Source organism: Ursus americanus, chromosome 3 (genome assembly GCF_024610735.1).
Source record: "Ursus americanus isolate L20-20 chromosome 3, mUrsAme1.1.p, whole genome shotgun sequence".
NCBI lineage: Eukaryota > Metazoa > Chordata > Mammalia > Carnivora > Ursidae > Ursus > Ursus americanus.
The window spans coordinates 67,407,926-67,422,142 of record NC_142129.1 but is presented as its reverse complement, the minus strand read 5'-3'; the positions used below and the strand labels follow the sequence as shown (position 1 = coordinate 67,422,142).

The 14,217-nt window shown below is 33.9% G+C and overlaps 1 protein-coding gene across 1 annotated transcript in view; it reads left to right on the top strand.

Moving 5' to 3' along the window:
* Window positions 1-14,217, top strand: part of CASD1 (CAS1 domain sialic acid O acetyltransferase 1) — a 49,162-nt gene that overhangs the window by 23,893 nt on the left and 11,052 nt on the right. Inside the window, 6 exon segments of the mRNA XM_087861072.1 lie at window positions 631-845; window positions 2,613-3,035; window positions 4,291-4,380; window positions 9,974-10,093; window positions 11,079-11,235; window positions 12,601-12,680. Of these exon segments, the coding sequence (XP_087717198.1) occupies window positions 631-845; window positions 2,613-3,035; window positions 4,291-4,380; window positions 9,974-10,093; window positions 11,079-11,235; window positions 12,601-12,680 (1,085 nt within the window).

Here is a 14,217-nt window from a genome sequence, read left to right as displayed (position 1 = left end):
AGTCGTTTCAGGAGTTTATTGAATGTCCATTATTTAATGCCTAGCATAATATGAAATTGCCTTGGATATTTTAGCAATTCAACTTGCTTGTTAGAAATTCTTATGATTATTTCCAAATTGAATGTCAAGTTGAGTGGAACAGCAAGGGTGGTGATAATCTGTTCTGCAATCAATATTATTTATAGGACTCATTGTTAACCTTTCTCTTACTAAAATGAGAAAAATTTATTTATGGTAAGTGATAAGGGACCTTGGTCCTCAATAATATTACTTCCTAATTGTGTCAATAAAGCAATGACAGGAGAAAAAAAAAAAAAAGATTGACTGCTACTCTTAATTAGGCAGTCTTCCCCAATCCAGTTTTAAATTCCCATTGCCCAGTAGAACTCAGCATCCCCAAATATTAAACTCTTAAGACATGCTAGAACATAAAATTGTTTCCTGAAAGCTGTGTACATAAGAGAAAAAAGGGATAAAAGTTCTTTAAATTTGAAGGAGCTACTGATTGATTGAAAACATCTGAACTTTAACAACAAAATATGAAATGCAGTCAACTAACTTGCATGATCACAATTTCTACCAATAGGGATTTTTTAAATGTGTTTTCAAAAATATGTGTTTCATGTGCAGATCCTGTGTATGAAGATCTATTAAGTGAAAATAGGAAAATGATCACTAATGAGAAAATAGATGCCTACAATGAAGCTGCAGTCAGTATTTTGAATAGTAGCACCAGAAATTCTAAATCAAATGTTAAAATGTTCAGTGTTTCCAAATTAATTGCTCAAGAAACCATCATGGAATCATTGGATGGCTTACATCTCCCTGAATCAAGCAGAGAAACTGTAAGAATTCTTGTATCTGTCAGAAGATAGAAACTATAATATCTTATTGGTTATAGCTGTACATCACTATAATATGGTAACAAATAATTTATTTTATTTCAATCTTAATTACTTGTAGTTATTCCATCTAAACATATATCCACACATAATTTTGCTTTCCATCACCTTGCTGAATACATTAGTGAGAGTTTTAGTAAAAAGGGGAAGAAGTTATGCTAGGGAGGAAACGAAGCTTCATTTATTGAGTGCTAGTCACTCTTAATATACCTTATCTCCTAAGAAGCTTATAAGGTCTCAGCACGCTCATGTTTAAAACTATTACTTTATGTTCGCTTTGCCTTAAACCTTAAATTTATAAGATTAAGCTTCTGTGAAGAGCACATTTTTAAAATATGTAGAATCATTTTTATTTCCTTACAGTTCTTAAACCCTAAGTATTATTCAAGGTATGTAGTAGTTACTGAACAAATCCAGATTGACGGATGGAAAGGGATTTCAGGTTAAATAAGAAAGAGAACTGCATAATTGTAAATTTTCACACACAGTACAACAGATACTGTTATTGTTTTATCACAAAGCAGAATCTTCGTGAGGATCACATAACCGCTTTGAGTATTCAATAAAAGGCAATGATTCTGTTCCTGTCTTGCAGAAAAATATGTGTTTGCATATATACACACATGATTCTCCATATACTTTAAGGGGCTTTGTGGACCCCCTAGAACTGGTTAAGAACCTTAGGTTGGAGTTTGTAGGCTAGTATCATCAAGAGTGCCAGGTAAAGAACTTCGTGAAGTCACAGGGCTAAAAGGAAGAGATTTTTTAAATAGTTGAGTCTTTTTGAATGCTTATGCATAAAAAATATAATCATTTTAGAGTTCCAAAATTGCCTAAACTATAAAATTTTTATAAAACTAGATTTGACTGAACTTTCAACTAGACAGAATATTGGCAGCTTGTCTAGAAGATTTTTATTATAATGAAACCATGTTGAAGATTCCACATTTTTATTTAACATTAGAAATCTTAAAACATTAGAATCCTAAGTGGTCCGTAAACTGTAAACCAAATGAAAAGCAAATTACAAATATTGTTAGCTACGAATTAGTGATTTTTTTAGTGCCAGTAATTTTACATCTTTTTTGTATATCTAAAGACTGGGACTCTATCTTAAGTATCCTGGTATCTTCTGTATTGAAAGTCTGCTAATTACAATTCTTTGGGCTTTGACATCTGTCAGTATTTTTTTCACCAAGGTCATGGCCCATTAGCAGCCATGAAATGGGTATTTCTCTTTTTAAAAGAATAGAATAGTAAGGAGGGCACGTATTGCATGGTGCACTGGGTGTTAAACGCAACTAATGAATCATTGAACTTTACATCAGAAACCAGGGATGTACTGTATGGTGACTAACATAATACAATAAAAAAACATTAAAAAAAATAATAAAAGAATAGAATAGAAAAATGTCAAAGTGCGTTCCAAGTAGTAAGGAGAGGTATTGTTTCCTATATATGTGTTCTGGGTCACATTATTAGATGAATCTTTCATTTTGGATCATAGTCCAAGAAGTTTGAAAAACCCTGAACTGGGTGTTACAGCTTGAAGGAATACCATTATTTGCATGAGTGTTTGGGAAGTGGTAGCAAAAGGTACAAAGGCATTTTGGTTTCAGTGCTGAAAAGTCAGTAGTATTCACAAGAGAAAATCTAATGCGAGAGATATCACTGACAAGATAATAACCAAATAACTTGATTTGTTCACAGAGTGCAATGATTCTTATGAACGTGTATTGCAATAAGATTTTGAAGCCTGTAGATGGTTCCTGTTGTCAACCTCGGCCTCCTCTTACTCTCATACAGAAGCTAGCTGCTTGTTTTTTCACTTTATCTATTATCGGATATCTAATTTTTTATATAATCCATCGTAATGCTCACCGGAAGAATAAGCCATGTACTGATTTGGAAAGTGGAGAGGAAAAGAAAAATATTATCAATACCCCTGTGTCTCCGTTAGAAATACTTTTACAGTCTTTCTGCAAACTTGGCCTAATAATGGCTTACTTCTATATGTGTGACCGTGCAAATCTATTTATGAAGGAAAACAAATTTTATACACATTCAACTTTCTTTATTCCAATTATCTACATCTTGGTTTTGGGAGTATTTTACAATGAAAATACTAAGGAGGTAAGAGTCGTTTTCTTTTTAGCTAATGTTATCCTTTTTGTCTCATTATAAACTCTGGATTAAATAAATAATATCATTTATCATGCCAGAATATTCAAACATGTATATAGAAGACAAAGGGATATTGTAGTTGTTCTTTGCCTCATGGACTGTTAACAGTTGCTTTTTCGAAACAGTTTGGAAAAAGTTCAGAGAGTCACATGAAGGTTGTTGAAAAGTCGGTAAATAACGATCTGTGAAAAAGATGTCGTAACTTAGTGTTATTTTGCCTGTTTGGGGATGGAGAAAATGGAAGTGCTCCCAATTGTATAATGGTCTGCAAACATGAGATACTATTATCTTATATCAAGTAAAAAAAAAGTAACTGAAAAAAATATATATATATTTTTAAAGATTTTATTTATTTATTTGGCAGAGAGAGACAGCCAGCGAGAGAGGGAACACAAGCAGGGGGAGTGGGAGAGGAAGAAGCAGGCTCCCAGTGGAGGAGCCTGATGTGGGGCTCCATCCCAGAGCACCGGGATCACGCCCTGAGCCGAAGGCAGACGCTTAACGCCTGCGCCACCCAGGCGCCCCTGAAAAATATATTAACAAATGCCTATATGCACAAACATTTTATATTTTTGTATTTATACAGGCAGACATGTATACACACAAATTCGAATATATAGAATAACGTGGGCACTGCTTACAATATTCTGAATTTCCTATTTTAGAATCGTTGTAATTGCTTAGAGTATTAGTGCAACTTCTTTATAAGGAATGATTTATTTGAATTAATAAACTCTGTTGTAAGAAATAACTCTCATACGAGGATGACTAATCAGTTTTTTCATCTCCAGTGAGAATATCCTTGGGAAAATAAACCATAATAATAGATCCTTTTTTCACAATAAAGTGTAAGAGAACTTAAGGTCTTTTCTAGCTGAAACTCTTAAGATTTTTTTTTTAAAGAAAATTATAAAGTGCCATTTTTTAGCTTTACAAACATATCTGTCACAGTATAAATGTAATCTTAATATAAAACCATGAGTAGCAACTCAAATATTTAAAATCTCTTTGTTTATATTAATTTTCAAATTCATATTGTATTTTAAATAGTCTTATTGTATCTTTTATCAAATCAAATGCCAATCTTTGTTTTTCCCCCCAAGGTTCTTTTGACAGAAGCATTAGCTTTATATCCTATAAGAAAAATTTACTTAATAATATCTTCATAATGAATTTTAAAACAGACTTTGGTTCTTTTCCACAGACTAAGGTGTTAAATAGAGAACAAACAGATGAATGGAAAGGCTGGATGCAACTTGTGATTCTGATTTATCATATCTCTGGAGCAAGTACAGTAAGTATTTTGAATTTACATTGAGAAGACATAGGAAACGGTGGGACTATACTGTTTCTTTCAGGGCATCACCTCTTTTGGGTTTTATATTCACCATTTAGAGACCCATTTTATTTCCCACCCAAACTATGCCTTCCCATTCTTCTCCTAACACCTGACTCTTTGAGAAGGTATAGTTTTAAGGCAATAATTTGTTTGTAATACTTGGCCTTAATTTTAATATAGTAGAAACAGCTGATAACCTAAGGCTATTATTTCCTGCCACCCTGTTGAATAGCTAATTAAACTTAGGAAGAAACTGTGTGGATGCAAAGGACTTCAAATAGGCAAGTTACTATCAAAAGAAATCAGGTTAGATGATTATATTTATATTCTACCTTTACTTGTGTTTTAGGAAGTTTGGCTAACTGTTTTTACTCCTTTAAAGTTTAAAAACCTTAGAACTCTTTTGCCCCAGTATTCCAAGAACTCAGGTCCTAGTGGACCACCATTGTAGCATTGATGAGCCTTACTTCCTAAGTATTACCTCCTCCATGAGCTGGAGGACCCTTTCTTTGCTCACCTAGTGCTTCTGTACCTGGACAAAATCATTTTTTCCTTCTCCCTAGGTGTCTTAAAAGACAGGATTCTCATGGTCTCGGAATACCCTGGATTTATCAGGGGTAGAAAAATGTATTCCAAGTTGTAACATTCCAGCCTACATTGCAGTTAAAATAAGCTTTTGAGGGTGAACCCAGGTATCTAATAACCACTTTTCACACAAGTTTTATAGTGAAGATACAAACTAATTACTATAAAATATGTTTTGAAAATTTAAGAAACTCATAATTATGGAACTGCCAAACTGTTTTTTGTTGCTGACATAAAGTACACCTCTGTAAATAGTATTTGAATCAGTGATAAATTGAGATAAGAGGGGGAGTGTTGTCCAGACAGAAATATTTTGAAATTTCCATAGCAGCAGTTAAGAAGGTAAATAATACTGAAGTTTTTTTCTCTAACAATTTTTCTCTAACAGGTATCTCTAAAAATTTGAAAATAATATTCTTCATTGAGTCTTTTCATTATTTTCAAAAATTGTCAGTGATCTTATGGAAGGTTTGTTTGAAGGGCAAAAGGTAAAAGAATGCAGTATAATTTATACTGAAATTGTATGGCTCCAATATGTGTATTTGTGGCGGCAGTGAAATTCCCGTGACACTGCAGCTGAGGGGGACCTGGCGTGTTCAGGTGTTTGCAGAAGACCCCAGACAGTGGAAGAGATCCGAGGCAAGGCTAGAGGAGGATAGTAAGATTTAGCTTATAAGCCCAGTTCAGAATTTGGAGGATGTATTTGTCAGATTGTCTAAAAAGTAAGTAAAGATGAATATTGAATCCTAGAAATATCTCTGACATAAGAATAAAGATTAGATTAATTTGAGAGGGAAGAAAGGCTTTGTTTTAAGAAAATGCCACTTAGAGACATAATTAATTGCGGACATATTAAAGGGTGATACTCCTATTAAAAAAAATCAGACGGAAAGAATTAATGGCAGATTAAGTTCCTCAATTCAGTGATTCCAGAAAGAATTTGGATCATAAAAGAATGAAGGCAATTTGGCATTCTATTATAATCATTTGCCAAGCTAGCGTTCTAATTCTAATATATCTTAGACTACATCCCAATATGTCCTAAATTACAATTTTTAAAAATCCGTGTTCTGGAAGGACATACTTTTCATTAACAGACCATTTGTTATGATTAATTAACATATTCCTGTTCTTTTATATAATAGGATTTTGTGGTTAAAAATTACCTGTATCTACATTGGCAAAGCATTATTAGCATGGGTTAGAACGTATTTTGGGACTTGATTCTTGGATATTTGAGGGATTACCCTCATTAAAAACTCTTTTTAACTGTCACGGTTATTTTAATTACCTAATCTTAATGTTTTTTATTTTGAGTAAAATATGTCAAACTTTAGTTGCGCCATGTTTCTATACTAAAATAGAAACCATAAAAAAATACAGAGAATTATTAAAATAATCCAGATGGTCTGGCAGATTGCAGTTGTTGGTATAAACACTCCTTTAAAGCATAATTTATAGGAAATATGGATAAAATACTGTGAATTTAAATACGGAGAGTACAGCACGTTAGGTTTATACAGTAGATGATTTTTTTTTAAAGATTTTATTTATTTATTCGACAGAGATAGAGACAGCCAGTGAGAGAGGGAACACAAGCAGGGGGAGTGGGAGAGGAAGAAGCAGGCTCATAGCAGGAGAGCCTGACGTGGGGCTCGATCCCAGAACGCCGGGATCACGGCCTGAGCCGAAGGCAGACGCTCAACCGCTGTGCCACCCAGGCGCCCCTATACAGTAGATGATTTTGTCTTGCACTGCAGGTTTTTTTCTTTTGGGAGTTTATAAGCAACTTTCATGAAAGAATCTGAATAAAAGATCTTGAGGGAAAATTTGTGGGACTAGAAAAAGAACAGAATCAGAAGCTAGCTAGCTATTAATTATAATGCAGTTGGAATTCCAAATATATTTAATACTAAAATTTTGTTGTAATACTTGACTCATGAAAGATAAAAAGAAAATAATTTGGATTAAAGGAGAATAAAGAGAAATGACAACCAAGTGCAATGCATGATCCTTGACTCCAGATTGCGAAAAGAAAATCTTTTAAAACCGTGAAGGGTGTTACCGGGACAATCAGGGATATTTGAATACAGATTTACAATAGATACTGTTGTATTCATATTAAATCTTGGGTATGATAATGATAATATGGTCATGTAAGAAACTATTCTTTCTTCTTAGAAGATACTTGCTAAAATATTTAGGGATGATGTCATGTAGTCTTTCTTTAAACATTCTTTAAAATGGGTCAGCATGGTTTATGGGTGTGCATTGTACTATTGCAATTTTTCTGTTGGCTTAAAGTATGTTAAAATAAAAACTTGGGAGAAGTATTACATGAAATTTGTAATAATGCAACTTTGCCAGGTATTTGGCAGATTATTGTGATGGTGCTTAATTTAATTTAAATGAATAGTATTTACTATTTAAATGTAATAACCAAGTCTTGACTCTGTAGGCCCAGCCCCAGTCTTGAGGGGATTTCAAAGCACGTTTTATGGACAGTGGTTGAAGTAACTGGGAATAGTTAGCCTAGGTTGGACAGCCGTTTTCAGATACTTATAGAACAATCAGATAGAAGAGTGATTAAGTGTGTACAAATGGCTCTAGAGCTAGACTGTCCATTATGGAAGCCACTAGCCACATGTGGCTGTTGAGTACTTGAAATATAGCTGCCTGGAATTGAGATGTTCTGTGAACATGAAAGACATACCACTTAAGTATGATTCATTGTGATAAATGCATAGTAAGTTCAAAAACTTAGTATAAAATATAAAATATCTTACTACATGATTATTACATGTTGAAATGATAATATTTTGAATGTATTAAGTTAAATACGTTGTATTTGTTAAAATTAGTTTCACTTGATTCTTTTAACTTTTCAAATATTCTGATAGCCATATTAAAACTGTATTATGTCGCTCGCATTTTATTTCAATTGCATAGCACTGTTCTAGAGGGCTGAAGTTGGTAGCTTTTATGCAGAGGTATATCTTTTCTTGAAAAGGAAATTTATGGTAGTAAATGATCATCTGAAAATGGAATGGATTGCCTTGGGAATTTGTATGTTTTCTGCTATTAAAAACGTGTTCAAGGGGGCACCTGGGTGGCTCAGTTGGTTAAGCATCCCACTCTTGATTTCGGCTCAGGTCATGATCTCAGGGTTGTGAGATCAAGCCTCCTGTAGGGCTCTGCGTTGGGTCATGGAACCTCCTGAAGATTCTTTCTCTCCTTCTCCCTCTGCTCCACCCTTCCCCACCCTCTAAAAAAAAAAAAAAAAAGGTGTTCAGATACTTGAAAGGAATATTTTAGAGTACTCTCAAGAATAAGGTAACAGGCTTAGATTAGATAAATCCTGAGGTTATTTTAAGATGACATTTGCTACCTTCATTATCACTATGATTCTAGTGTGTTACACCTTCATTTGAAAATTTGATTTAATGATGAGATAAGAAATTTTAAAAGAACTAATGATGAAGGGCAATAAATAAAAACTATGATGTATGGATTGTGAGTGCTTTAAGAACGCTGAGGAAGGAAAAATGACTTTCATCTGAGAGTAAAGATAGGAAATTTTGAACAGGGCTCTGAAGAATAGGATTTGAATAAGCAAAATTAGGTCACAAGAAGAACATTCCTGGGTAGAATAAACAGATAAACAAAAGGAAGGTGACGGAGAGGAACAAGAAGGACCAGTATGGGACACAGAGAATCTTAACAGTTTGGCTAGAATGGAGGCGGTATTAAGGAATTTATGACCTATTATATATTCAGGGGGGTTTGCCTTCTCAGAAAAAAAAAAAAGATATGTTCAAGGGTGTGTTCAAGGATATATACAAAAGATGCATACGTTCAAGGACTTATAAAATCTCTTTAGGGTGTCTACTTAATTATTTTTTCCTACAAAGTATCACTTGGGGAAGACACATGAACCTGAAGTGGCCATAAGCAGTGTCAGTGCTGGATAATTACAGAGGTGATCAGATGAGTCTATAAAATAGAAGCCAAAAAATTTTTACATAGATTTAGTAATTATCCCTGAAAGAATGGTCTTATAATTGCAAGGGTTGGATGTCACTGAATAGGCTTTTAAAAATCATTTTTAAAAAACAGAGTACTAGTTGTGTTGTGGAGATCATGAATATACTTGTAAAGGACCAGTGGCTGATGGACAGGGTGAATGACAGTGTTGTAGGGTTATGAGAATTAGGACTTATAAATGAGATGATATTTCCAGTGATTCCCATAAAATATAGATCAGAAATGTGTTACATTTCATTTAACTTAGAAGTGAAACTAGGCTGCTCTGAAAAACCATCATAAATGATTCTAAGGGTCTTGGTCATGATGAAACATTGATGTGGAAGTGTAAAAATTATTTTATAAATTAGGAGTGGGAGGAAATAATATTTCTAAATTATGTTTGCATATGTTTTTTAATATATATTTGTTGCTAAATAAATATTGTAAGTAGTTATATGACAGTTTACAAATCTAAAGTCTATGTATTTGAGGGGGCCAAAAATGTGGGATTTTGTTTTGTTTTTTATCTTCTCATTGGTCAAATGTGAAATCTACAGTTACCTTGTACTCAGCATATCTGGTGATTAATAATTATGGACATCATATCTTTAATTCCAAGTGGAGGAAATGTACAGTGTTTCACATTTATTAACTCCTGCATTCCTCATAAGAACCTTCTTGTTTTGCAGTTTGGAAAACTCACTTAAAGTCACGTAGCTAGTAAGTGGCAGAACCAGAATTTGAATGAGGTCTGATTCCAAAAATCTACATTTTTTTTAAACTCTTGCTATGTTGCCTAAGTTTTAAAAATAAATCTTTTTATTGAGCTCATGCCAACTGGTAACAATGATCCTTTGTCTTGACTAAACGTATTGGTTATGATAATTCAAAGTATAGTTAGTGCCAACATATTTCACCTATCTATTTTTGTCAACAGTTTTTGCCTGTGTACATGCACATCCGGGTTCTGGTTGCTGCATACCTATTTCAGACAGGGTACGGGCATTTCTCATACTTTTGGATCAAAGGGGACTTTGGAATTCATAGAGTCTGTCAGGTAGGAACGTATTCGGTTCTTTTCTTTTTCTTTCATTATGGCGTGAAAATATAAATATGGTCATTATAAGGACGCGGATAATTTGAATTTATGAAATTACACTTTAAAGTTGTGTTATTTCTGTGTTCTGTGGTTAATAATTCAAGATAAATAATTTATTACTGAGGGAAGGGAAAATGTAATTTAGATGAGTGTCTAATAAAAGCACTAGTACACAAGGGACAGCATTGCTAATTCAGCTCGGTTTTGTACAGGAAATGTACAGTTACCTGGGATTATTATAATATGTTTTCTTTAAGAAGAGGATTAATATTTATTAAGTTGCTGCCTTGTGCTGGGCACTTTCTGAATATTATTTTATTTATCCCTCATTACAACCCAGAGTTGTGATTTTCATGTTTACAGAAAGGACACTGAGGCTCAGAGAGGTTAAATAATTTGCCTACGGTCACATAGTAAGGGGTACAGCTCTAATAGCAATCTGCTCAAATTCTCCGTTCTTTGAATGACATCACACTGTCTGAAATGACTGTTACAGGGGTCCCAAAGACACTTTTTAATTTGAGTAATATTATTTTGTATCTATGACAACTCTCAATTTAATCGTAAATGGGGTAAATCAACATCAAACAGAGATGAAATGGACACCCTTTCGTTGAGGTAATCTAATCTCTGCTTATAAACTGTAGCCCTAGGAAGGAGGCTTATGATTCTTCCCCTGCATTTAACAAGATGGCAGTTGTAGCCAGAGGACAGCTCAGCCTGGTGCTTTGCTTGGATTTAGTTAATATAATGATGCATAAATATTTTATATTCAACTCTTTACAGTGATTGTAGAACGAATGTAATTTGAAGGATTAGTAAAATGTACTTGTACAGTTATTACTTTAGACTTAAATAAATGTTTATACTCTGTCAGCGAGAATCTGTCTTTCCTCTTCTTGCATACCTGGAATGAAAACCATTTTCTTCTCCTTTTTAATAGGTCCTATTTCGTCTCAATTTCCTGGTAGTGGTGTTATGTATAGTGATGGATCGGCCTTATCAATTCTATTATTTTGTTCCCTTGGTTACCGTATGGTTCATGGTCATATATGTTACTTTAGCCCTATGGCCACAGATAATCCAAAAAAAAGCAAATGGTAAATATACTCTCTTACTGCTAATAAATATATTCTTTTAATGTACTAAATTTCTTTTTAGTTGTTAAAGGCTATTTTTGACACTTGAAACTTTGTTCTTAAACTATGTTCCTAAAATGTCACAGCTAAACTAATTCAAGTGATATATAACAGGGCCGATTAATAAGTGGCATGTATATTGTATGTGTCTGTTCTTTTTTTTTTTATCTAAATTTTTCAAAGTCATTTTACATATCAGCTAATGCAACAGTCTTCAGACTGTCTTGTACAGAGCCAGAGTGAAGAGCGCTAGAAGAGAGAAGAGTGAGCCAAATAGGGCTCCGGTCCCCTACATCCTTCTCCAGTCTTTGGCAGCTCTGCTTTATTTGCTTTTTTGCCTATATTGAGAATTTTGGATAAGCATTCATTTGCAAAAAGGCTTTTTGTGTTAGCCAGGTTTAAAGAGCACTAATATAATTTATCGTCTAGACAACCCTTCACACAGTTATTCTCAACCTGTTGTACATACAAGGAGACCTAAGTGCCCAGAAGGTCGTCACCTTCAAACTCCACACAGCCAGTTACTGATAATGTTCAGAGTGAGACCGTGCGCATTTATCTTAATGCTTCTTACCCTCAAGATCAGATCACTGAAATAAAAGCTTCCCTCTTTCAGAAACATTAAAAGTTGTTGTTTTTAATAATTTTTAACTCTTTCAACCAAATACTGTGTATCAGAAATATTTTCCACTGACTCCCATTATAATGTTGAATAACTTTTTCAGGTAAGAGTTGAATTCCAGCCTTTCATCAAGCCCATGAATGTCTTTAAACAGCCTCTGTAGCTTAATCCCGTGACACAAACCTAGCATATTAATCAGATGAAATCAATATATATAAACTGTGAGCACATAACTTAAAATACGCATATGTTAAAATACATCTTAAAGTTAAACCCTGCTCCATGAGGGAGTTCGTAAGTTCTCTCCTTGGAACTCTAACGTTTCAGCAGTATTACCTAAGCTATATTCAACATGAATGTTAGAATTATATTGAATATATTGTTCCAAATATTGTTGTGCCTTTGAATAATAAATAGGTATAGTTGAATGCAGGAGGTTTTTTCAGATATATTTATAGTAGATGAACAGGAGATACAGAGGGTGTCAGGCGTAGGCTGTGGCCTTTTCCCTTGCGAGGATGTGCTTCTTTTTCTTTTTGCCCTTCTTACAATTTATACCACTTACATATATTTTATGTATCCTGTGGGCAGCCTTTAATTATTTTAAGAACTATGCCGGGTGTTAATATGTTAAACAGATATGATTAATATGTTTTCTCATGGAAATTTATACCTTTTAGTAAATTAAATATTTTCTCTCTTAGGAAATTGTTTCTGGCATTTTGGCTTACTGTTGAAACTAGCCTTCTTGCTGTTCTGTATATGTTTTTTGGCATATTCTCAGGTTTGTACAGTTTTTTCAGTTTATATTTTGTTCTATTTTATTTTAAAGTTCAAGTCTATTAAAGTATGTGAGAAGAGTCAGAGCTTTTTTTTAGCTTCATTTTTTAATGACTGTAATAAAAGTGTCACTCTGTAGTTGACTACTCCGTGTAGTTCTTTTGAGACCCATCTACTTTTGTTACCACTGTTTTTGTTGTAAGAGCAATTTAAAGCTCTTCCTCTGGCAATTGTTCAAAATCCATTTTACTTGACTTTGATCAATCAGACGTTTATTGAATGCCTCTTATAAGACGCTACTCTAAGTGGAGATCAAAATTCTCTTGACAGACTTTGCAACTTGGTTTGTGCATTATTCATTGCATCAGAGTGTTCCTTGATTTTTCCATAACTGCATAGAGCAAAATTTTGGCAGTTAGCAAAACCAACTTAGGAGCAAATGGGTTTGTATATGTGTAGTATGTTTAATTTAATACAATTTTTGGTCATTTTCTTACCTCTGCCGTTTTCTCCCATTACGGTGGTTGAGGTTTGCTCAGCTACTTCAGCAAGGTGGCAAACTGCTACCTGCTGGTCAGTCCATCAGGCGGACAGATTATTTGGGCAGCATGATATTTATAACAAAATATGTTAATTCGAATGCCTCTAGTTGTGACATATTCTGCAGTTTGCTCCCATTTCCAACATTCCCTGTGTTGGACTTAGCTGTGTCACGTGCAGGTGCCACATAAGCATCGTGTGTGTGTGAGTGTGTGTGAGTGTGTGTGTGTGAGTGTGTGTGTGATCTTATAAGCTGGTTTTCATTTGTTTGTTTTGTAGGCTTTCATACTTATTTTCATACTTAGAAATAAGGTATTTTATTTCTGCCTGACCTCCAGGGTTTTTTGCAGGAGATTTATAAAGTAATAGGGGAACGATAACCAGTGTATAAAGATGTAGCCAGGTAACTGCAACAGCTGCTTGACCCTTGTTAAAATTCCAAACACTCTGTGGTGCATCTGAGGGAGAGAAGGGAAGGTGAACCAGGGTTCAATAAAGACACTAAAGAAGGTTTCCCCAGCTTTGGATCAGTGCACTGGAAAAAAAAAAAAAAACTCGTGGCTTGGTATAGCCCAGTGTCCTGCACAAAATGGGTGTTCACTAAATACTTGCCCTTTGAGCACATAAGAAACAAATTTTTAATCAGAAATAATATTTTAAATGATAAATGCGTCACATATATCTGATCTATAAGACCGTGTATCTCTAATAGATGCTATGTATTTCTCTGTTTCATGTCGATATATTTATATTTCTGTATTTCATATCAATATATATGATCTATAAGTACTTTATATTGCAACTCTTGGTAAGAATCGTCCTCTGTTTTCTAAGGCATTGATTTTGATAGAACCTCTATTTAATAAGCTGTAAGTATTTTAAATTCTTAAATGGTTAAATGGAGACTATTACATTTCATTAAAATAATAAACTTCTTCTAACCTAAGCATTCAGCCTTACCTAAAATACAATGCTGTTTTTCTTTTTTCTTTTTTTTTTAG